The sequence below is a fragment of the Tyto alba genome, unplaced genomic scaffold (assembly GCF_018691265.1).
Source record: "Tyto alba isolate M040663 unplaced genomic scaffold, T.alba_DEE_v4.0 Super-Scaffold_10, whole genome shotgun sequence".
Taxonomy (NCBI): Eukaryota; Metazoa; Chordata; class Aves; order Strigiformes; family Tytonidae; genus Tyto; species Tyto alba.
In genome coordinates, this window is record NW_024881262.1 from 17,823,658 (window position 1) to 17,846,332 (window position 22,675).

At 34.6% G+C, this 22,675-nt stretch overlaps 1 protein-coding gene across 1 annotated transcript in view; it reads left to right on the forward strand.

The window, feature by feature from the left end:
* LOC104361573 (serine/threonine-protein kinase ATR) overlaps positions 1-22,675 on the forward strand; it is a 42,677-nt gene that overhangs the window by 19,103 nt on the left and 899 nt on the right. The window contains 25 exon segments of the mRNA XM_033005492.2: positions 596-802; positions 1,016-1,129; positions 2,045-2,160; positions 2,985-3,105; positions 4,051-4,188; positions 5,298-5,505; positions 5,977-6,155; positions 7,067-7,231; positions 8,446-8,537; positions 9,131-9,222; positions 9,622-9,799; positions 11,056-11,232; positions 11,603-11,762; positions 12,309-12,488; positions 13,842-13,984; positions 14,403-14,500; positions 15,621-15,853; positions 16,626-16,760; positions 17,344-17,544; positions 17,854-17,997; positions 18,718-18,868; positions 19,781-19,937; positions 20,069-20,222; positions 21,144-21,295; positions 21,507-21,612. Of these exon segments, the coding sequence (XP_032861383.2) occupies positions 596-802; positions 1,016-1,129; positions 2,045-2,160; positions 2,985-3,105; positions 4,051-4,188; positions 5,298-5,505; positions 5,977-6,155; positions 7,067-7,231; positions 8,446-8,537; positions 9,131-9,222; positions 9,622-9,799; positions 11,056-11,232; positions 11,603-11,762; positions 12,309-12,488; positions 13,842-13,984; positions 14,403-14,500; positions 15,621-15,853; positions 16,626-16,760; positions 17,344-17,544; positions 17,854-17,997; positions 18,718-18,868; positions 19,781-19,937; positions 20,069-20,222; positions 21,144-21,295; positions 21,507-21,612 (3,801 nt within the window).

The window sequence follows — 22,675 nt, forward strand, 5'->3', positions numbered from 1 at the left end:
TATTAAAACAATTTTTTTTTTTTCCTGTGTTTGGACTAAATGTGGAACTGGGGAATAAAAGCTGGGCTGAAATGAAGGCGAAAGGTCATCTGATTAAAATGATAGGCATTGAATGAAAGATTTGAAACCCTGGGCTTTGTAGGACTGAGAGTGAAGAAATAGCCAACAAATGGGAAATCATAAGGATACATATGTCAGTGAAACCAGAAGGTATGACAACAGCTGCATGAAAGAAATTGAGAGGAAGTACTAGAATGCATGAAGAGAGAAAACAGGTGAAAAAGATAATGTAGAAAAGAAGAGAGGTTCTTGATCAGACAACATGAAGTTAGTAGAGAGGTGTATGATAATGAAATACGATATTGGCCATGACAGTATTATTAATTAAACTATCATTTATTTAGTCCTTCTTGGGGTAACAAGCAATTTAGGGCAATTGGGCTATAGTTAAAAAATAACGATATTTGAATCAGTAACCTGAAGTAATGGGTAAATGAAATACAAACTAAGAGTGAGTTACAGATGGAAAATCTCTAAGATGATTTACCATAAACATGGTTGTAGAATAATTCATCTTTATTTTTCAACTTCCTAGGAAAAGTTGATAAAGTACGTAACAGACAGTGAAACTGTGGAGCCAGTCATCTCCCAGTTGGTAACTGTACTTCTAATCGGCTGCCAAGATGCAAATTCTCAAGCCCGACTACTCTGTGGAGAATGTTTAGGTGAACTGGGAGCCATAGATCCTGGAAGGCTTGATTTTTCAACAAGTGAAACTCAAGGGAAGCATTTTACATTTGTGGTAAGAAGTGCTGCTGTAGTGTTTTGTTTAACATTAAGGGTTTTTTAAAAGTACTTGGGAGTATGGAACCTCTCATCTTTAGACCCTTTGAAAATCTATATTTGCTTTCTCATCTGAAATGATTTAGAGTCAGGCTTCAAAGTGATTATTCAGAGATTAAAGATACAGCTATTACTCCATTTTAATAAAACTGGCATTATGTTTGTGATTGAGGCTGGTGTGGAGGATCCAAATTTTGCCTATGGATTATTAATGGAACTGACCAGAGCATTCCTTGCTTATGCTGATAATGTCCGTGCTCAGGATTCTGCAGCATATGCGATTCAGGTAAGATACGTGGTTAGATCCTATTTTTACTTCACAGATTATTTCCTATCACACTGAACTTAAAATTATGCAATATAAATGTACATTGTGAAGTACATATTTACGTATATGAAACTTCATCCTATATATCTTTAAATTACAAGGTTATTCAGGGTAGTGATTTTTTATTTTTTGAACTCCTCAGTGCTCGCTTAGAATTCTGGGGACTTGTCAAGGTTGTTGTTTCCTTCTGTGTCATGATATTTTAGGAGACGTCTGATGTTTCAGAGGTAACTAACAATTCATACATAGGGATTCAAGGAATAATCCTGAGACTGATTTAGAAATGGTGCAGGTTCCATAGGCAGAAGTAAAAAGCAGTGAGTATTCCAAAGAGTTTAACACTTACACTTTTAAGAAGCAGCTGAAAGGGAGCCTACCCTTATTTTCAGACTCTGTTCTTCTGGGCTACTTTGCCAACTCCAAGCTGATTTGGTGGTTGGGGTCTTTTTCTGTTTTGGTTTGCTTGGGATTTTTATTTTTTTGTTGTTGTTTAATATCTTTGTGAGAACTTCAGGACAGTTCTTTGCTCCAGGAGAAAATAAGTTGCCCCGTGTAGTTAGTGGAATGCGAAGATTGCATTAGTTTATGCACAAGGAGGAATCAGACTAACAGTCCTGGTTTATTGACTGATACAAGATAATGTGGTCCAAACACCAACTGGAGAATCTGGGCAATCAATACTTCCTTGAAATCAAAACTGCATAGTAATAGGGGATTAACAATATTGGATGAAAATGTTGCAGTTAAAATTTTGGAATTAAGCATGCTGTAACTTCTATCTCATTACTTATGTATATACACCAGTTTTTGTTACTACTGTGGTCATGAAATATTTTCAGTGCTAACTTGGTGATGTGAACCATGCCTTTTTAGGAGTTACTGTCTATCTATGACTGTAGAGAGACAAACACTGACTGCCCAGGCTCCAGGCTTTGGAGGAGGTTTCCTGAGCATGTGCAGGAGATCTTGGAACCTCACTTAAATACACGGTATATGACAACTTAAGCTATTTATCTTCTTAACAGCTTTAAAAACTTTGTTTTTTTCCAGGCAGGCAATAACTTCATTTGGTTTTGTGATTATTGCTCTCCTGTGAAGAGTGATACGTGTATATGCAAAATTTAGATAAGGTCTTTATATGTAAAGCTGAATTTCCACTTCTTTAATATAATCCGCTGTAAATCGAACAAGTAAAATTCTAAGCTCATACTTGAAAATTTACTTGAGTACAAACTCAAACCCATTGATATCCCTTTACTGCTATGCTTTACAGAAGTAGGAGGAGCTTACTGGATTTTAATTGGACTTTTCATTATGTTGAATTAATGATTAAAAATAATGTGAAGAAAACTTCAAATTATGTATGCACCTTAATTGGAAATAATCAACATTTTCCTTTCCATCTCCTCATGAAGACACTCATGGTCATCTCTGATAAGTTTTACCTTCTTAGAAAAAAAAAAATTTTGGATTTTCTTGGCTTTCATATATGTGCGGGGTTTTGTCTGTCAAAAACATAGTACTCAAATATTTATCCAACTGCATTTCTTACAACTGATTTGAACACCACTTTGAAGTATTGAAAAATTCTGGTAACATGTTAGGTTGTTTGTATTTCATGTTTCATTTTAAGAAGCTCTAGGAAAAAGATGTTGGGCATTGAAATACTTTCTTAATTCTTTTTTAAAATATTCAGAGGATGAAACCTAATATAACTCCAGGTAGGGAACTTCATAATTAATGATGTGCTATTGTTTTAGACTATATTAAATAAAAAAGTTAATTTCATTAAATGGATGTTTTTAAATTACAGGTACAAGAGTTATCAAAAGGCTGTAAATTGGTCTAAAGTGAAGAAGCCAATTTACTTAAGCAAATTAGGCGATAACTTTGCAGAATGGTCGGCAACTTGGGCAGGTTATCTTATAACAAAGGTAGGAGAGTAAGTCTGCTCTCTATATTGGTATGCACAAGACAGTTCTTGAACCACATTTTGGTTTCTGAAAGTCAGGGCTGGATGGGGCAGTATGTCTATTCACTGTAGGCCTGTTGAAGCACATACTTCTTGCATCATCAAGGTAACCATGCACCTTCCCTTGCCCAGCATTGTTGATTCTTAGCCAGGCTTCACAGGTAGCATGAAAGCCAAAAGTCTAAGAAGTTTGCCCTTATCCAAAGACTCTTGTATAGCTAGCTGAAGGCATTGACAAGTGCTACTGAAAAGTATCTGAAATGCTTCTGGGAAGCCTCAAATTTACTTTCTCGGTTTCTGAAAGATTTCTTTCATTTCCCCATAGCTCCACAGTCCTAGCACAGAAAAAGTACTTGCCTCTTTCTTCCTTTCTTTTCCCCTTTCCAACATGTAAGTGACCCACTGAAAATTTTACATCTAAATCAACCACTTCAAGAAGTTAATTTAATCACAGTAGCTCAGTAGCTACACTGTCCTCTTCCTATTTCAGATAGAGAAGAATTTCAAGTCTTCATAATTTCCTACATTTTACAGGCTTTTAAGAGCAGAAGAGAGGCTGAGTGCAGTAGTAGACTCTTGGACTTAAGGTTGTTTTTATTTTTATGGCCAGTGCAAATTCACAATGGTGTAGAAAACATGGAAAATTGGAACATGTAAGAAATAATTCCCTGCGTTTTTGTGGTATCAGCACAAAATATATCATTGCTTTGTGTATCAGATATTGATACATGTAATAGCAGCTGCCATTTGGCATCCCTGTTGCAGGTTTAAGTCTGATGAACCTTCTGTAGTAGACAGGTATCTTACAAATTCTATTCCATCACATAATTTTATTTGTTAACAAAAAGGAAACCTATTAGTTGTTAAGGCATTTGCACTTCTGTAATGATGCTTTTCCTGGAAATAGGTACGACATGATCTTGCCAGAAAAGTTTTCGATTGCTGTAGTATTATGATGAAGAATGACTATAAAGTGACAATTTATCTGCTTCCACACATCCTTGTCTATGTTTTGTTGGGATGCAGTCAAGAGGATCAACAAGAGGTGAGATGTGTAAGATGTTATGTTCTCTACTAGGAATGTTCAGGAGCTGTTCTTCGTAAGAGCTGTTCAGCTCTGCAGAGTTACTGTAGATTTACACGAACAAATTCTATAGGTGTTAAACTCCTCCTCCTTTTCCTATATTAATAATATGTATTTTCTTTTAGGGTTTTGGATATACTCATACAGGTTTGTAGAACTTCTTTTCCATGGATTTCCATCTATTTCTTCAGTAGGGCCTAGGATGAGATATTGTGCAGTTAATTATGACTGCAGTAACATCAAGAGCTGGAGTGGTACAAAGAGGAAGAGAGTGCAACACAAACAGGGAATAAATTAAACTTGTATACTTCCAAGAATTCAAACACATAATTTTTTCTCTCCCTTTCATACACTTACAATTTAAGTGGAAAAACTATTTAGCTACCAGGTTCATGCAGAGCAGGATTCATAGATGTCTTGTAGCAAAGCAGGGATAGGAGCAAAAAGATTATCTAGTCTGCTTTCCTTCAGTTTGCTTTAGCAGAAGTTGAAGAGACTCAAAATATAACTTACTTTATATTAAATTGAAATACGACAGCTAAGATATCTGTATTTTAAAATTGTGGGGGTGTAGAGGTGTGTGATGATTTTCCGTGTGTGAACAAGTACATCCACAATAAGCATTTGTTATGTATGTTAACTCATATTCTATTGACTAAAACAAACAGGAAACAGGTCTTTCAGCATGGTATTTTAGTAAATACAAGCAAAAGTAGATCTGTGATCTGATAGCCAGTAGATAACTTGACTTTTATCAAACCCTGAAGTATTGTATTTGCAGCCTAAGTGTAGTAGCATTCACTGTGTCTTGAAACCTAAAATTCCAGTAATTGTGATAGTTATTCTGAATCCAAGGGTTTGCTTTTCAAAAACTTTCTCCCTGTATGGGATCTCCTGACAACAACTGCTACTTTGCCATTTCTTCCTCTCAAGATTGTAAGCCTAGAATTATTAACATATACAATTAAAATATCTAGTCTTTTAGTTCGATTTTTGTGTTAATTGCCATTTCCTACTGTTTTGATGCCTGTTTGGCACTTCTGACTTTTATCATATTAATGTTTGTGTAGGTTTATATGGAGATTATGGCTGTTCTGAAACACGATGACCAGTCTACCAGGAGACTTGAAGACAGTGCATCTGATCTATGTCAGCTGAGCACACAGACAGTGTTCTCCATGCTTGATCATCTCACTCAGTGGGCTAGACATAAGTTTCAAATACTCATTGCTGAGAAAAGTACTGGCAAGTCTAGCAAAGACAGAGGTGATCTAAAACGTGAGTGATGCTCATTTTATTTAAAGTAGCATTTACATTCAAATAAGTATTTAAGTTTGTCACTTCACATTATGACCATTTAAAAATGCAATATTACTCTAATGTTAGTCTGCTTTATGATTTTGTACAATTGTATTGGGATTTACACCCCCTTCCACCCTAAAGCAATTGTTTTGAATGCCAGTAGTAAGAAATGTAGATTCAAAATTAATGAATGAAATGTTAATTTCTTGGTGTTTTTTAAAGATTCTAAAGGTATGGAATAACATATTCCATGCTGTCTTGCAAGATGTATGTTCACCAGGGTTGTTTTACATAAATTTTTGTTGATAGAAGAGAAAAATGAGTCCTTAAATTAATCACATTATCTCACTGCATTGTGAAATGAATTAACTGAGTTTTGATGCTTAAGGTAGTTCTTATAAATAAAACCTCAGTGGACAGATTTCTTAAAATGTCTTTTTTCTATAGCATCAAGTGAGGACCATGGAGAATATCAAAATGTGACACGTTTTCTCGACCTCATACCTCAGGATACACTAGCTGTGGCTTCGTTTCGCTCTAAGGCTTACACAAGGGCTGTGATGCATTTTGAGTCATTCATCACAGAGAAGAAACAAAATATTCAGGAGCATCTTGGATTTCTTCAGGTTCTGAAGTTCTTTTTGGTTTTTACTTGTTTTAAAATGAAAATAGACATATGAATAAAGCTTTGTCAATTTTTCTTTGAAATGGAAAAAAAAAAAGATATAGTCAGGCTCTTGCTGTTGGATATGAGTGTTCAGTAACTTGTATTTAGCAAATACAAGTTTAATCTGTCTTTCAGCAAGATTTAGTACTTCCCCTTGCTTGGCATGCTCCTTATATGAAAAGGAAGGAGTTGCTTTCTAGTGTCTAATAAAAGATTGTAGAATCCTGAAAATAGTTAAACATATCTTTGTTGTAAGTATAGCATTTATTGCTTTTAGTTAACTCCATGCCTTTTGTCAGAGATAACACAGCCAACTATAACGACAACAACAAAAAAGCCAAAACACATTTGAAGGAAAGCTAAGTGGCTTATTCAAAAGTAGAAAAATTGCTAATGCTCAAGGTGTTGAAAATTATTTACATTCTTTCCAATAAGTATTTTGAACTGTAGAATAAGCCTGTTTGTAGTTCCTTATGGTATATATTCCCCAGTGATGTTTCAAATTTTAATAACCTAGTAAGTTGCTTTTCCACTTCCTGTAATCTACAGCTTTATTTTATACAATTTTATCCTATAATAATAGGATATATATTATGCTCTTCATACAGATTGTTTCAGGTAACTTGATGTGTTATTCTTTCTTTCTATAGCATATCATGAGTATGCTAAGCAAAAGTAGGGCTTAACTTTGGAAGTAGCCCAGCAAAACTGACGTCTTCCATGAAAGTTTAATGACAATAAGTCCTACAGAGTAGTTTGCTCTCCATTTTCAAGAAGATGCATGACTCTGAGCATGTTATATATGAAATATCTTCTTTTGTTGTCTTAGAGTTGGTTTTAATGTCTATTTCCAATTCTGTTTGAATAAAGAAATTGTATGCAGCTATGCATGAGCCAGATGGAGTGGCTGGAGTGAGTGCAATTCGGAAAGCAGAACCATCCCTCAAAGAACAAATCCTTGAACATGAAAGTATTGGCTTGTTAAGAGATGCGACAGCCTGTTACGATAGGGCTATTCAACTGGAACCTGATCAGGTAAATACAAGACAAAGTCTTTATTTTTTTTGAAAAAATATGTATATGTTTATATAATTATTTTTTTTAAAATTTTTTAACTGGCACAAGATTAAGCCAAAATTACCTCTTCAGAACATTTATGTAAAATGAGAATGTAAGAGTTTACTGTGGCAGTTGCTGAATAATGGTTGTTATCGGAAGTGCCTTATGAACTGAAATGAATCTCTTACTGGGTTTTTACAGTAATTTGCAGGCTTGGGTTCGTATGAGGATTCTTATGCCCAGGGTTTTGTTAGAACACTTTACCAACTAAAGTTCAGTTTTTTATTGAGAAGGCCTGAAACTGGATTGCTTCAGTATCAATCAGTACTGGTACATGCCAGGAAAACTCTTAAAGCAAGTTACTACGGGTTTTATTCAAAATAGTTCTGATTTACAATTTTTCATTATTGACAGCCAGGGAAAATGTTCATAATGTAAGAGCAAATGGAAATAGATTAAAGAAAACCTACAATTATTTGTCTTCCATTCCCCTTCCCTTCCTTTATTTGGAACATAAAAGTATAAGGTACTGTAAAGCGGAGCAGTACTGGAAAACCATCATTCTTTTCATATGCCCAAGTGAATATCCAGAGATGTGATGATAAATGCAAAAAGGAAGTTGAAGACTTGTATTACCGTTTCTATATTTGAAATACTCTTCTAATGGAAATTGGTAAAAAGTTTCCTAGGCTAAGGTATCCCTGTGGTTTCTTGCACTTCCCTATGAAGCAGAGCTTGATTAGCACAGCTAATAACAGGTATAGTAAATAGAGAGTTTTGATGTTTCATTACCAGAGTATGGAAAACGTTTTTAGGAAGAGTGAAATTGCTTTGGGTTTTGGGGATATTTCATTCCCGTGACATTTTTCTTGTTGTTGTTCATTCCTTTAAATCAAATTTTATTCACAACTCTGATGTGGGTATTAGTAAATGAACATCAAACTATATTCGAGGTGAAGTGCTTTTCAAAAATTGCAAATGGTGATTTAAGTTATTTGGTAATTATACATGGTTTTGAATTTTGAATGTTTATTTAGCTTATGGTGCAATTGGTTATGTCATTTCATATTATAAAAAACATGCAAATGGATGCATTTCTTCCTTCAGACTGCCATGAATTTCATTCCTGTATGTGTGTGGTTTTTTTCATTTGCTTGTTGGTTTGTTTGTTTTTTTTCCCCTATTTCTAGATTATTCATTACCATGGTGTAGTGAAATCCATGTTAGGCCTTGGTCAGTTATCTACTGTAATCACTCAGGTCAATGGAGTTCTTGCAAACAGGTATTGTAAGCATCTAATACAATCTTTATTTGAGTGATATGAAGCTCTTGTTTTATACGTGTGCCTCAGTAGCTATTTTTGTGCATTATTGAGCATTTGAGGCTTATCAAGCATATCCAATTAGCAATGCAAAGCTAGAAAACTGTAAGTGCTTTGTCTATAAATTATTTATTTCAAGACTTCCAGAAATGTTAGTGCTTCTTGTCTGCACTGTGTGCAGTGTTGATATGTGCTTTAATTTGTTAGACGGAATCTTTCATTGTCTTGCATGTTCCCAGTTCCATAGCTATTCTGTAGCCTAATAGGATACATGGATTGGAAGATGTAATTTCTAAGATGTACTATAGAACTTAAGTACACTACTTGGAAATTGAATTTGTGGGATTGTGTTGTATAGCTATTATTTTTTCATCATTGTATATCCTTTGGTTTTATTGACTTTTGTTAGAAGCAAGCTTAATTTCTTTACATGAAACTTCTCTTACTTGAAAAGAATATTTGCTAATATGATGTAGAACTAACATACTGATGGGGGAAAGGAAAAAATAATTAGTTCAGCACCAGCTTTTATTGTCTTCATTTTCTTTTAATAGGTCTGAATGGATCTCTGAGTTGAACACTTACAGAGTGGAAGCAGCCTGGAAACTGTCACAATGGGATTTACTGGAAAATTATTTGGCTTCAGGTAAGTTATCATGATGACAAAATATGAATACATCCTTGCATTTCTGAACGAGTGTATGTTTTAGTCTAATCATCTTGAATCAATGGGCAGCTACTGTAATTTTTTGGTCTTGGGTTTTACTGGGAGGAGGGTTGGTTCTGACAGCCTTCCAGATTTTGTAAATGTATTTGACTGTAAACTGTGTAGTCTTTAGTTAGAAATTTCAAGTGAGCATAAGGCCAAATTTCTGGGTTTGATTGGAGGGGTGGACTGTCAGGTGGAAATACACAGTATTTCTAAAATTCAGTTAATTAGTTCTGAGAAGAACTTATTTTTCCAGTAGTATGTTAAGACAGCTTAGCATGTTCAGACTACATGTTCAGAAACAGAGTTTGAGAGGCTTTTTTTTTCTCCCCAAAGATGTGAAGTCCACTACTTGGAGTGTCAGACTAGGACATTTATTATTATCAGCCAAGAAGAAAAATGAAGCAGCTTTTTATGAAACACTCAAGGTTGTTCGAGCAGAACAGATTGTACCCCTTTCAGCAGCAAGTTTTGAAAGAGGATCTTATCAGCGAGGATATGAACACATTATCAGGTTTTGGATTTCTATGTCAGTATTTTCAAATTCAGAAATCACATGGTCAAGTATGCAGCAGCAAGAATTTTTCATTTTCATGATAAACAGTAGTGATGTGCCTCTTCTGTCACCTCTTTTTTTTTTTCTTCTTTTTTCTTTTATACTCAGCCAACTGGAAACCTTTGATTAGTTGGGAGCTTATACTTATCCCCCATGAAAAGTATTCACAATAAAATTGTTAAGTATAGTCTTTCAAAATCAGCAAGCAAGTTTATGTAAATATCAGGTAATAAAAAATCAACAATTTAAATCCATGCTTAAAGTAGTACATATAGGCCAGTAACTCCATTAACCTAACTCCACTAACTAAAGAGAATTGCTTTTAATCTATATGGTGGTCTAAAAGCACCCCTTTATTTATCAACAAAGAGCGGTAAGAATTGAAACCCCATCCCTTTCAGTAGTTTTACTTTTTAAATAAAATTTGAAGTTCGCTGTAGTAGACTAACAAGTGAGTAGCCTATTTATAATGAAAAAGGCTTAATACTTCCTCTGCACTGTGAACGCATCCTTATGGCAAGATATTGCATGAAATGACCCAGTGGAGGTATGTATTTCTTAATAACTTCTTAATTCTATTTTGTGCTGGTAATTTTTGCAGTGTTATTTTATTTAGGAAATAGAGTTTGAGTATTGAGACAGAAATGTTTCAAAATAGTTTTAGCTGCTGATCTGGGCTACTTGGAAGCCTTCAAATAGTCACTGTTTCTCTGACAAATATACCCACTACACCTAAACTCTGCCAGTGGGAACTTAGGCGTTTACAAGCTCTCAACTTTGCAACTTTCCAAGGATAGCTAATAATAATATTTTTAAATGAATGGAATAACTTCATTGTAAAGGAGGTGTTTAAGTCACAGGTAGTATATTGCCTCTAAAATGGTATTTGTTCAAAATATCAGACTTTCTGAAGAATTATTGCTAAAAGTAATGGACAGAAATACTCTTTCTAAAGATTGACTTCCTCTCCAAGTGCTCTTCATTGTCTCTGTGTTCAGCAGCTTGACAAAGGAATCACCTTTGACTAATCACCTTACAAATCCTTGATTCTGTGCGTGGTTTTGCTGCAGTTTTGCTTTTAAAAGAAGCCCTATTTGAAAGTGTTTACATGGCAAGCTTTTAGGAAGAAAATGGCAAAAGCTTTGTAAACCTGTCATATATCTCAAACAGCAAGCAATTTTCAACAATTTTTTGCCTTTCTTCTGCTAACACAGGTTGCATATGCTGTGTGAGTTGGAACATAGTATTGGACCAGTATTTCAGCAGCCAGATGGTGACCATCGTAGAGATTCCCTGAATTGGTGTGCTCGTATTGAAATGACCCAGAACTCTTACAGAGCAAAAGAACCCATCTTAGCACTGAGGAGGGCTTTGCTTAGTCTCAGTAAAAGGTGAGAACATGGCAATTTGTCTGTTTATGTTGTATTCTCTGTAATATTCTGGTTTTCCAAATGTGTGTTAGAAGATAAAAATTGGAAATTTATGTTGTAGACAAAAGCAGTCCTCTCCAATATTATGTACCTTCAAAACAGAAGAGAGAAGTGGAGTCTATAGGGAGAAAGAGGGGGAAGGAGTATTTGTTTCTAGGCCTAAATGTGAAAAAGCTTAAACGGATGTATTAGCAATCATTTAAAATGATTTGTATGTAGTATATACCTTACTGAGAAATTTTGTGTTTCAACACGTTGTGGTATTTACTTCAAATTGTAACGTACCATTCATGACTGAAATGTTTCATTTGCTGTGAAAATATCTCTGCAGCCAGGATGACAGTGAGTTCGTTGGTCAGTGTTGGCTCCAGAGTGCTAGAGTTGCGAGAAAAGCTGGTCATCACCAGACTGCGTATAATGCTCTTCTGAATGCTGGGGAATCTACACTCTCAGAACTTTATGTAGAAAGAGCAAAGTGGCTCTGGTCCAAGGTAAAGAAAATAAAAATCAAACTTACATTTTTACGTGCAAGAAAATAATCTTTAGTTTTCTTCAGGGAAAAAAGGCACACAATCAGTACATGTAAAACAGAATGGGTCAGCTGGGACTCGCATCTCGTTCTGATTGCATTTGAGCCACTGGAAGTTTCTACCTCCAACTGCTAAGTCAGCCCTTTTCTTATCCATTGACCGTTCTGGGAGCTAGGTCTACAACGAGTGGATTACCTGCCTCTGTAGAGGCAGCCCAGGCAAATTAAAATTATTTTTATAGTAAACCTTTCCTTAATTTGTTTTGTTTTAACTAATAGAGGTAGATAGCAAACATGGGAGCAATTATTGTGGTAAACCTAAAGGGACAACAAAGCTGAGATAACAACCGAATAGAAGAAGGATTTGAAGTTGGTAATAGTCAGTTACCACAGCCAGAAGGGTCTAGAACACACTCAGGGACATAGCTTTATAACCTAATAACTGTAAGATGGGAGGTTTATATCTGTATTACTTAAAGTAAATGAAATGTTTTCCTCTTTCCCTTAGGGTGAGGTTCATCAAGCACTCATTGTACTCCAGAAGGGGGTTGAGTTATGTTTCCCTGAAAATAAAGCACCGTGCAGTAGCAAAAATCAGCTCATCCATGGTCGGGCAATGCTGCTAGTGGGCAGATTTATGGAAGAAACTGCTAACTTTGAAAGCAATGCAGTTATGAAAAAGTATAAGGTAATTTGATATACTAGTGTTAACAAGACAGTAGTTTTGAATAATAGTAATACAAGCAAGCTACTGTTACGCTCCTGATGATGTCAACTGAGGATAACCAAGTGGGATTAAAAGGTGTATCAGTGTGTAGGAGGGAAGTAATTGTTCTAAAAGATTTAACTATCTGAATTAGCTCCCACTGTTGGGCACTGTAGCTAAGAATACCTAATATAACTCTTTTAAAGTAAAAAAAAAATTACAGGAGCACGACTTCTTTCTTATGCATGCACAAACTAGAATTCCTTGTGAAAATGTGGGCTACTCTAGATAGTGAAGTAACTTAATGGCACATCGCATTACTCCTCAGTGTTACTTCTCTCTGGTAGTGACTTGCAACATGCTTTAAATAAGCTTTCAATCTCTAAATGACTAGGAAAAGGGGCCACTGGTATCTTTTTCTTCAACAGCACAGCACTGTACTGCTTCATCTTTCTATGCCAGGGAAATACTCTTTTGGCATCGATTAGTATTGCCTACTAAACCAATAGTAGATACAGATTTTTATGCTTCCTTAAAAGCAGTATGTCTCCTATTCAAGTTTTGGCATTAATGCTGTCTTATTAATTAAAGTACGTCTGTAACAGTCATTTTAGAGAAAAATCAAACAGATGTATTAAATCAAAAGTAGATTGGAATCATGGAAACTAATGAAATTTCTGTGGATTATATTAAAACACTAATATTTAGAATTTCCTACTGTCTAAATATTGGTACAGGAAAAAAGCCAGAGTTACTAGCGAACAGATTGGCCACTTGCTAAGTTACTTACTTTCTCATATATATCACACAATTTTTTTTGTTCTTTTTTTTTTTTTTTTCTGAAATACTATTATTTAGAAGGAAAACAGAAATGTAGAAAACATAGAATCACAAAATCATTTAGGTTGGAAAGGACCTTTAAGGTCATGAAGTCCAACCGTTAACATCCTGCTGTTTCACTTTTCAAAAAAATGAAAAGAAACTCAATATTGAGCTTATCAGGAACTCGATTTATAATATTTTTAATTAAACTATAATCTTTTCTAGTTGAAGAATCCTATATCATCCTGTCTTGAATTGTCTTGCTGTCTCCAAACCCAAAAGATATTTTAAAAACAGACTTCTAATTTGTACACACATTTATCTTGGAGCAAAATTACAATTTTTTGGAGTTACAAAGTTACAATTGATACTTTTTTGCATGTACTTTGCCCAAAGGTAATTAATACAAGATTCTTGTTTCTTAAGAATCTTTTTTTTAATTATCGCTTTATTTTTTTATTTTAAATCTAGCATCTTCTCAGAAGTATTCATCTCTCTTTGGTTTTGTTGCAGGATGTTACGGTTTTCTTGCCAGAGTGGGAAGATGGACATTTTTATCTGGCTAAATACTATGATAAGTTAATGCCGATGGTAACTGACAACAAGATGGAAAAACAAGGAGATCTGATTAGATACATAGTTCATCATTTTGGGAGGTTAGACCCTCGGGGAACTTTGCTTAGTTTCTGTAGAAGGATGGCTATTATACTAAAAAAACATTTTATAGGAATATATTGCCTTTCAATAATTCAGACTGACTGAAATTTTTGTGCAGTATTGTAAAACAAAATACTGCATGCTTCATTTCTGTTTTCATACCCAATTAATTTTAATTCTGCTTTCTGACTAAGCAACTGTCTTGTATAAGACAGTTAATTATTTAATCTGCAGTTTTTATTAATAAAAAAGAAAACCTTTGTATATAAGTAAACTTTCAGTTGTTGCAAACACATTAAAATACTGAACATAAATTTCTAAAGTCCAGAATGGAATGTGAAACAATTAATGATATAAAATTTGTAATGTTTCTAATATGTATCACTGACATGCTGTGATTTAAACCTGTAATCACAGATCTCTACAGTATGGAAACCAATTCATCTATCAGTCAATGCCAAGAATGCTATCTTTATGGCTGGACTTCGGAGCAAAAGCATATGAATGTGATAAAGGTAGAACGTTTTTTCTCAATATATACTTCCTGTGTCATACTTCTGAATATATGATTGAAAGGGCAGTATACTTACAGTTGCTTGTTTAGACTTTTTGCCTGAGATTAAATGGAAACAAGAAGGTACTATTAGTCTTTTAAATTACATGATGTTAATATGCAGGGGAGTATTCATTATTCTAATTAAACTCTCCAGAACTTTTTTAAAATATATAATGAGATAGGATTGTTCCTCAGGTAACTTAACTTGATAAACGGATTTATGGAGAATCCTGGCATGTCACCTGTCACTTCTAAGTTGCCTAATGAGTTATGAGTATTGGGTTTGTATACACTTGCTACAGTCAAGTGCTAGGCTTTGAGGATTTTTTTCCAACTTGTCTTGTATTCAGTTGTTGGAATTTTACTGAAATTTAAATGGGGGGAACAGGGCGCAGGGTTGAAACCTGTTGGCAGCATCAAGGCATGTGAAACTACTACTGTAGATGTGTTTTGGGTGGAATATTTTTGTACAGATGAAAAATGCAAACGTTGCCTGCAGGGTTGGAGTGAAGCAGAGAGCTGTGGATCCTTGATCTTGACCTGGTTCTATACACTTAGGTCGGCTGAGCTTGGCTGCAGGCACAGCAGATGCTGCTTTGAGTTGTTGATGTGCTACTCAGCATGAGTCCTCAGGGGCATGGGTGGAGATATGAGCAGATGTGCTAATTTCATCTCTTGTAAAGACTCTTCATTTCCTCTCCACTGAAAAGCATTGGAATCCTTTTACTGGAGAAATACATGGAGATTTTTTGGTTTGTTCTATGCCATTGCATCAACTGAGAGGAGTAATAGATATTTTATTTTAAGAGTGCAAGTAGAGCTTTTCTGATACGGTTTGTTTCATGTTCCTGTTGTCTGTGCTTGTTTCTTTCCTGTTCTGGTTAGTTCAATAGCATATGTATTAAGCCATTGTATGCTATATTATAAAGACCTTTACACTATGAGCTTTTAATTTTCCTTGAGATTTTTTGGCTTATGAAAATTACCAACAGAATATGTTTCTGTAAGCTTGTTTTAAAGGACTTTACATTTCCTATGAGAAAAAAAGAAACATAATCTTGTCCTCTTGTGTTTTTCAGCTAGTCGTTCAGAACGTGTTCAAATGAAAAATGATTTAGCTAAAATAAATAAGGTGATTACAGAGCACACAAATCACCTGGCACCTTACCAGTTTCTGACAGCTTTTTCTCAGTTAATCTCCCGAATCTGCCATTCTCATGATGAAGTCTTTGCAGTTCTGATGGTGATTGTTGCTAAAGTGTTTTTAGCCTATCCACAGCAAGCAATGTGGATGATGACTGCTGTGTCCAAGGTACCTTGATAAGTATGGCTACACCTTTATTAAGTTTGTAAAACTCTTTTCATCAGAAAGAAATGTGAATATAACCTATTTTACTTTAAGATGATAAGAAGGAATTGAGTTTCAGTTGCTGTGATAGTGTTGTAGAACATGGTATCAATGCTATCACTGCAAAAGATTTTATTGCAGTCTACCGTTCAGATATCACAGTTTAAGAATGCTAACGTGCATGCTGATTTGTATGATGTATTAGGAAAGGAAATTTGAATAACAAAGAACTGATTAATTGGGTAGTTATGAACAACTGATTTCATTGGTTTTAGTAATTGTGATATTACTTCCAGTTTTATAATCAAATAATCAACTCTGTGCCTTGATTAAAATGAGATTAAGATACCACTTAGTCTTAATACTTACAGGGTAGTAAGAGTGTTCCAAAGCAAATTGGAAAGCATGATGCATGCTATTTCTGTAAGTCTGGTGAAATAACGGTCAGGATACACTGGCATTTTCTTGAATGTTAGCCTTTATGTAGTGGGACTCCCAAGAATGGTTTCAGAAAGTAATAACCACACACACCCCCACACCCCCCCCCCGCAGACGTACCACTTCAGTAGTCGTTCAGGTACCAAATCTCAGTTGGAAAACATCCTTCTCTAGATATGAAATATAACAAACAATAAGTAGAGAAAAGAGTATATTAATTACTGTGGGGTTTTTTTTTTAGGATTCTTTAATTGATTTGCCTGTTGTCTAATAAATTTTAACTTTTCTCTTTTTACAGTCCTCTTACCCTATGCGCGTCAATAGATGTAAGGAAATTCTAAACAAAGCTATTCACATGAAGGAATCTTTAGGAAAATTTATTGGAGATGCAACACGCCTTACGGATAAGCTATTAGAACTATGCAACAAACCGGTACTTAAAAAAATAAACAAATTAATGCATGAAATAGGATTATTCAAAAATGTTATATAAAAGCTTCTGACAGCTTTCATCAGCCAATTCATTACATTACTGCAATGTAACAGAAACTACACTAATTTATAAAAGGCTTTTTTTTACCTTTTCTTAATAAAAATATTGTTTAAAAGTAGAAAATAGCTTTGCATTGAGCACACTGTAAAATATTTCAGCACATAATGGTATATTTCACAGCACATGGGCTTTACATTGTTTTGTGCTTTCATGTGTGACTTTTGCCCAGTAACTTTCACATAGTTTTACTACAAAAATAGGCTTGTTGTGTTTTCATTAACAAATTAACCTGATAATAAAGGTAAAACTAAATTAATTGTTTCATTATTTTTTATTTACAAAATTGTGAAAAATACTTGTGCCATAAGGGCCAGATATATTTGACCGATCCCATTTAATTTTATATGTAATTTGCCATTTTTCTTGTTACCACAATAATTTATTATTTTGTTTATTAGTTAATGTGAAATAGCAGTGATGTTTTAAGTGTTTATTGTTAACTTTTGAACAACTTTTTTTCAAGGTTGATGGAAACAGCTCAACATTAAACATGAATATTCATTTCAGAACGCTTAAGAGATTAGTAGAAGAGCAGACATTTAGTGAAATTCTCATTCCCTTACAATCTGTAATGATACCAACTCTTCCTTCAATTCCTGGTACACATGCTAACCATGACCCTTTTCCTGGATGCTGGGCCTACATTGCAGGCTTTGATGATACGGTAAGCCTCTAGTTGGCACCTCATTTTAAACTTCATGTTAAACAAATGTATCCTAGTATCTTAGTTCCCTAGAAATGGAGGAGTGACTAGGGAACTTAATAATTTTGTGGAAACTGAGTGCCTTCTGTCATAAGAACCTGAGACAGATACAGCTTCTTGCTACTTAGATAAAGTTTTGGCTTGAGGTTGATATGCTGTAGCACCACGGAAGTGCTAACATGATTGGTTGCAGTGGTTTATAACAATTGGAGACTTTATTTTGTATGATCTGATAAAGATGATAATAAAATAATACAATTTTTTCCTTAGGTGGAAATTCTTGCCTCACTTCAAAAGCCAAAAAAGATCACCTTAAAAGGTTCAGATGGGAAATCTTACATTATGATGTGTAAGCCAAAAGATGATCTAAGAAAAGACTGTCGGCTCATGGAGTTCAACTCCCTTATTAATAAGGTTTGATGAGTTAGATAATCAGATGCATTGTACTTATTGACCAGAACAAAATGCTGAACTATCTAACAAAAAAACAATTTACTTTGAGATAAAGCTTATCAGAAGAAAAGTAAGCTGTTGCAAAATAGCTAATTTCAGCAAAAATCAATAGCAATTAATACTGTGTAACTTCTTATGGACCTGTGAAAATGGTTATAAAATATAACATTTTGCAAAAATAATTGCTTATTCCAGAAAAAATATACAGGAAAGGTTATTTACAGTAAATAAATAACATCAAACTTCCTGCTGTCATGCTTCATATTTCTTACTTCAGATTTTCTAATATTTTTGATGAGAAATAAGTAAATTCATCTTTTCATACTAAAAGTGTTGCTATACTTCTTTAGTTATACTTCGCTTCTCAGTGATATGCTTGAGGTTTTCAGTGAGGTTAACACAAATGATAGCTTCTCAGGAACATTAAAACAGTTATTTCAAATTCTGCTTTTAAGGGATTTAAGCCATGTACAAGTTAGGTAGTTTGATTATTTTGTAGTGAAGTTCTCTTTTTTTAATTGACTTTGGAGAACAGATGAGTATTTTTCTTGCATTTGGACTGCTGCAGACAGTGAAGCTTAGAATTTAAACTTATAGATCATGTGATTGGAAAATAGAATGCTTAATGTTATTGGTACATTTTGATCCTATCTGTTAATCTCATTTTTCTTTTGTGAATAGTGCTTAAGAAAAGATGCAGAGTCACGCAGGCGAGAACTCCATATTCGAACCTATGCAGTTATTCCATTAAATGATGAATGTGGCATAATTGAATGGGTGAACAATACTGCTGGTTTAAGAAATATCCTTATAAAACTTTATAAGGAGAAAGGTAAATAAATATATTAGACTATAGCGATATTTTATTTTTTTTACGGACTCATATCTTAATTAGTAAATGAGACAACAGGTATCACTAAATTCTAGGAAGATGCAATCATGTATTTTTAACTCCCTGCAATATATTGTTATTGACATGTGCGGTAGACTTTTACTCTTAAATGGAAGAGAACTGGTGCTTGCAATAAACAAGCTCCCTACAAGAACTGATAACACAATCATCTTAATACATTCTTTTATACAATGATGTAAATAATTTCAGCACCAGTGCCAGCAGCATGGGAATGTATGTGCAGCACTGAAGAATAGCAAAGGCTGTGGACATTTTCTTTAGATTTGATCTATTTTTAATTTCTGTTACATTTGTGTGAGATCATTAAAATAATTTATAACTGAGTCAAGGTTGAGGGTCCAGCAACTGTCCAGGGAAAATATCAGATTTCTTTTTAACAAAGCAACTTTCCGGTCAGTGCAGTAAAATTTGTGGGGAATATTTCACACATTGTAGGTATGCACACATCTGGGAGTTTGGAACTCCAAACATCTCAGTTGAATATAACGAATGGCTTTGTGAGGGTCGTGGGTTTTTTGTGTGTGTGTTTCCCCCCCTCCCTGCACCCCATTGTAATTGGTAAAATTGGTGACTTGTTTGCCAGGTCTTCTCTTTCAGTTAACACTGTGAGTTTTTTATTTATTTTCCAGTATACCTTCCCTTTCCACAACACCTCACTCCCCCCCCGATATTCTATGGTTTGTTTTCCATTTGTTCATACTCCATAAACAGTATTTTTGTTTTATGGAGATGTTTATCTTCTCTAAAATACCACACTGTAATACAGTAATAGTATATATAAGGCGTTATATTTGGAGATTTCTTTTGTCTAATGGAGGAGGTCTATTACAGGCATCTACATGACTGGAAAAGAATTGCGACAGCATATGCTTCCAAAGTCAGCACCTTTGGCTGAAAAGCTGAAAATGTTCAAAGAAGTCCTTCTGCCTCGTCACCCTCCTCTCTTTCATGAATGGTTTCTTAGAACTTTTCCTGATCCTACTTCATGGTGAGTGACTGGCATTGGGCTAGCTCAAGAATATCTACTTTGTGTGTCTCACTAAACATTAATGATACTACTGAATAAAGACAGGTAACCCAGGGAAGTGACTTAGACATATCTGTTTCTTATTTCTGCAGGTACAATAGTAGGTCAGCCTATTGTCGTTCTGTTGCAGTTATGTCAATGGTGGGTTACATACTTGGTCTAGGAGACCGTCATGGTGAAAACATCCTCTTTGATTCTTTGACTGGTGAATGTGTGCATGTAGATTTCAACTGCCTTTTCAATAAGGTGAGAAATATCACTTGCTGAACTTGCTTTTTATTTTACATGCATGTAAGTTATAAACATCTGCTGTCTTGGTTTTTTTCCACATTTTCTTACTTTAACATTACTGTTGTGTTATCTCTCTCACTTTGTGTTGTATTTATACCCAACAGTCTGGGATATGTAAGGAGTATGATTGTTCTCTATACTGCATTAATGCAAGCCAGCTTTTTGATTTGGCTGATATCAGATGAACAGGTGTGGATACACTGAAATAGCCCAAATTTTGAGTGTTTGTATTTTGTGGCTCTCCTCTCTCCACTATCACTCTCCAAATAAATCCGTAATTGCTACATTCAGAATTCTGCTGCTGTGAAGTTTCTTTGCTTTTCGCACACAAATTCAGCACAAAAACTCTAGTGGCTCTGTAAAAATAAACAGCAAAAACTATCACCAGAGTGAGATTTGTGTTTTTAGTGTTTCTGTAGAAAGATGCTTTTGGTGTGGGACATGTGCCCTTTTTAAATAAGATAAAGAGGTAGAGATATCGTTAGTTTATTTCTCCTACTTCCTTTTTTAGTAAATCTAAATTGTCCTGCATAGCTGTTGATTTAAAAAAAAAATGTTTTTGAGCTAACTTGCATATGATAAGAGTTTTGCATGAGACTACAGAGCAGTGATATATATTTAGAACAAAATGTTATATACCCTGTACTAGTCTATTAAAACAGCGAAAAGGAGAATATTTGTACATTGGTATCATTTATTCACCCACATTTTCCTTTAACTGCTGAGAAGGACCGTGATCTGAGCAAATCTTGTCAGGTAGGAAACTCTCACTGACAAAGATGGGGGAAAAAACCTTCAAACCAATGCAAATGTTATGCTTTATTTTAATAATGCTTAAAATGCTTAAGGCATACTCTTTTTTTTATCAATGTAAAGGGAGAAACTTTTGAAGTTCCGGAAATTGTTCCTTTTCGTCTCACTCACAACATGGTTAATGGAATGGGTCCAATGGGAACGGAAGGTCTCTTCCGAAGAGCTTGTGAAGTCACAATGAGGCTTATGCGTGATCAAAGGGAGCCTCTAATGAGGTATGGCAACTGTTTTGCTACAAACTCTGAAAAAGCCATAGTCTAAACATCTGAAACAGTAACTGCTATCATGCACCTTGGTCTTACTAAGACATGCAGTTAAATATAAAACAATATAAATATTCGGTGCTAACTTTAGACTCCTGTGAGTGTTCTTGTTTTGATAATTAAATGTATTATACATGTCCTTTTTTATTTTTAATGTATTTAGTGTCTTAAAGACTTTTCTCCATGATCCTCTGGTGGAATGGAGCAAGCCTGTTAAAGGGAATACAAAAGCCCAGGTGAACGAAACTGGAGAAGTTGTCAATGAAAAGGTTAGTTTAAAACAAGCGTAGCATAATGTATTAAAATGTCTAAAGTCCATTATGGTTGCAAGTTACATTTTCTAATTGAAACCTTAACTGTCTTGTTTTTTCTTTCACTTAAAAATTCCTCTGGTTGTTTCTTCTTGATAATCTCTGTGTTCATAATTTTTATCCATAGAGAGACTGTTTTTATTGATAGAACATATAATTTTTCTACTAAAGAGCCAAACAAAATAGAGCCGCTCATTCTCTTACTAGTGTTACTAACTCAAGGACAACATCAGCAGAAGCAACAGGATAGGTGAGGCTCTTGCTACCCGTCACTCTGACTGTTGCACAGTCCCCCACATTTACAGTGATGGTAATATTTGGAGTCCTTTCCATGCATATTTTTGTGCTTTTCATGAGTGGATGTTTATTATTGAATAAATATGTGCCTTGTTACATGTCAAGCAATACTTGGTTACATTTAGGATTTCATGTGTACTGTTTCTTTTGTAGCTGCTGCTAAGTACTATATTGTTCATCCAAAATATAGCTTGCACAACCTGTAATATTTATTCTCTTTCCCTTTTGCAAAAATTCTGATTTGTCTTTTTTTTTGCTTTAAAAGGAACGTGTAGTGAAAGTAAATGTGTAATAGCAAATAAAACTTAGGGACCACTGATACACACAGCAACTAAGATAAGGACAAACTGCAATACTGAAGGTATATTACAACAAAGAACTAAACTGAGCTATTTGAGCACAGAAAATCAGCTGGTTTTCAAACAATTACTAACAAGGCTGTGTCTACATAATCTTTTTTAGTCACATAACCACACATATAGTTGTATATTTTATTTTTTTTCTGGATAGGTGCCAATGTTGTGCTTGAGCTTTAAAAGAAAATGTGTGACTATAATTGGTATGAACTAGCTACTTTAGTGGGCCTCAGAACAGCTCATTTTGAGTTGCTCAGCACAACTAGACTTCTTCATTTTCAATTGCTTGTAATTTTGGCCTAAATTTTCCAGACTAGATAACTTACTTAATTTCATCCAGAATTCCAGGAAAAAGGCTGTGAAATTTT